Source organism: Dendrobium catenatum, unplaced genomic scaffold (genome assembly GCF_001605985.2).
Source record: "Dendrobium catenatum unplaced genomic scaffold, ASM160598v2 fragScaff_scaffold_1059, whole genome shotgun sequence".
Classification (NCBI taxonomy): Eukaryota; Viridiplantae; Streptophyta; class Magnoliopsida; order Asparagales; family Orchidaceae; genus Dendrobium; species Dendrobium catenatum.
Genome location: NW_021319521.1, coordinates 78,255 through 81,191, shown reverse-complemented (window position 1 = coordinate 81,191; position 2,937 = coordinate 78,255). Strand labels below are relative to the sequence as shown.

The 2,937-nt window shown below is 35.3% G+C and overlaps 1 protein-coding gene across 1 annotated transcript; it reads left to right on the top strand.

Moving 5' to 3' along the window:
• Positions 1-1,722: 1,722 nt before the first annotated feature.
• LOC110102226 (NRR repressor homolog 2-like) lies at positions 1,723-2,004 on the top strand. The gene has a single exon (XM_020830469.1). It carries the CDS (start codon positions 1,723-1,725, stop codon positions 2,002-2,004), a length of 282 nt encoding a protein of 93 aa, XP_020686128.1.
• Positions 2,005-2,937: the final 933 nt, after the last annotated feature.

Genomic DNA, 2,937 nt, shown 5'->3' with positions numbered 1-2,937 from the left:
AATTGAGCTAACTGTTACCAGTTCTGGGCTATTGGATAGTCAATCATTCATTTTGGAGATTATCTTACTATTTTCAGGACTGTGGTTGCAATGCCAGGGGTTTTATTGATGGGGAGGTGAATCTTTTTTTGTTATGGATGAGATCCATTCGTTCAACCTGGGTAGTAGCTTGGCTTTGATCTTTTTTAATACGAGAAATGCTGGCAGTTCTGGGTTTGGTTGGTCTTATATGTGGTATAGTTTATATGATATGGTGTTTATGAGGAAGGAGGTTAATCAGGTGCTTTGTCTGGATGGCTGGAATTCTCGTTACAATTAGTGGTTTTTGTTGGGGTTATTCTATGATCATCGTAATAGGTATTCCAGTATGAATCTGAAAGACTCTTTTTATTGTGTTAACTTCTTTCTTATTAATTTTTCTTTTTGGAGAGTTTCTTGAATGGTAATCTTAACATTTTATTTTGGGAGCTTCAATGACCGCAAGGTACTCTCGTTTTCGTTCTCGCATTGCTATTTCTATTTTCATCTGAATTTTTGCAGGAAAATTGAGCTGAACGAGATTAATCTGCTCTTCCTTTTTTGGGTGTTGTCTACTCACAGCCCGAGTCTTTATTTATGTTGTTTTTGTAATCCTAGAAAAAGGAACCACCGACTCTTAGGTTTTTTTATTTCTATTTTGATTGTAGCTCCTTGAGTAGTAGCGAGCTGGAGGGTCCTTCTAAGAACTTTGTAACCGATTTTTGGAAATTAACGCGTAGGCCCCACTGTGAGTTTTAACAAAAAAAAATTACATTATTTATTAATTTAAATTTTTATTGTATCATCAAATTCAGTTATAATCATATAATTAAATCTTAAGCATCTCTTTCTAATTCTATATCCGGCTCAAATTTTACAGCCTTTATAATCAACTTTAATAAATTCTCTCTCTCTCTCTCTCTCTCTTTTTACATTTAGGCCAACTAAGATAAACTCATATACATATCACATATTCAAAACTCAAACCTAAATTCAATTAATCAACAATCAAAATTTTCAACCAACAGATCAAAATAAATTTTCCCATTTTCAATATTATAAATTATAGAGCCCCGTTCAGGACATCGACGGTATGAATCAACTACCGTAGGTGCCTAATGTTTTTTTTTTTTTTTTTTTTTTGAGGGGAAAACGTTGACTTTTTAAAAAAAAAAATTGGTCATAGCCCATATATTAAGCTCAAAAAGGTTACAGATAATCAAAATAAAGAACACAAAAGGTCCCAAAACAAGAAGGGACTGCTCACCCGAGCACAAAAATAAGCTCGAATCAGATCAAGCAAATAATAAGAAAAATAAAAGCAGATACACAAAAAAGCTCCTCAGAGCATAAACACGTGGACTCAGATTTGGAGAAATTAGTCATCGAATCACGTGGCCTAATAATTGAAGCCATATTTTTATATTTATATCTAATTTCATAAATAAAAAAAAACAATAATAACGCCATCTGCAGACGTCCGTCCATCACGTCATTAAGGCGTGAAAATCGTGACACGTGGTCCATCACGCATGCCTCGTGCTCACAGACTGCCGGTCAAATGCCTTCTCATTACGACCGCATAGTTTTCAGCAGGTCTCTCCCCGTAGTCTTATTCTATATAGTTTTTAACCTTATTTAAACAAAGCCAGACGGCCTGTTTTCTCCACCTCTTCTTCTCCATAAAGAATGAATAGCGAGAAAATGGAAGGAGAGGAGAGGAAGGAGGAGGAGGAGGAAGAGGAGAAGATGAAGAAATTCTACGTGCTTATAGAGAACATCAGAGCTACGAGAATGCTGTGGCAGACAGCGCCGCCGAGTAAGCGGCAGAAAAGGGAAAGCTTGCTTTGGAAGCCGTCCTTTGAGTGGGAGGATTTCTCGCAAGCTGTGATGAGTTCTTCTAATGTTGGAGATGGTGGGAAAAGTAAGGGGAAGGAGAAGGAAGAAGGAACGGAGAGAGGTGTGGATCTTAGCCTTGGGCTATAGCTTCTTTTTTTTTCTTACTTTTTCGTGCAGTTAATTGTGAGTTTGTACAAATTTAATGGTTCTATATTGGAATAAAACTTGAAAGATAGAGTTTCTTGATGCGTTCTTCAGTATTGATCTATACCTTTCTCTTGCGAATTTATTTATATCCGTTTGCCCCATCGAACGAAGTTGTGGAGTCTAATGTTTATCTTATGAAGAAAACATGTTTGATAGAGTACTTAGGCTTCATTTGAATAATCTTTCTTACTATTTTATTTTTTAGATTGTAATCATAATTTTTAAACTCCCTTCATTATTTTTATTTTCTTCAATTATTCATTCAATTAAGAAAAATAAGGCTTGACTTTGACTATACATTTATCTTTGAGATTTTTAGAGCATCAATTTTTTTTTAAAAAAAATTAAATTTAAATTTTCAAATGTCAATTTAAACGCCAATCATCTTCAATGCTTTTGACTATTTTGAATTTTAACTATTTGATATTTTTTATATTTTCCTAGAAAATTCAAAGCCATTTTTGAATACAGTGGTCTAATAAGATAGGTCTAATGGCCCAAATTAAAAAGGTTGTAGCAAATTTTATGTCATGAAGCTTATTAATTAGTGAAAGCAAAACACCAATAGGTATTCTGTAACCTTGATGTATTCCCAACGGCGTTAACGTCCCCCCCCCCCCCCCCCCCCCCCCCCCAACCCCGCCCCACCCCCTGCAAAAAAAAAAAAAATCATTAGTCTTTTACTTGGTTTTCCCTCCAACCAAGCATACGGATCTTCTTCTGCATTGCAAACAAACCCTTGACACAAGTTGGCACGAAGCAACAGCGTTGTGCAGATATTTGATGGAAGCAAAAACAGAACAAGAAATTTTTGAAGAAGAAAAACTGAAGAAACAAACTTTTTTCTTCACTAAACTTTACGGGAACGGAACA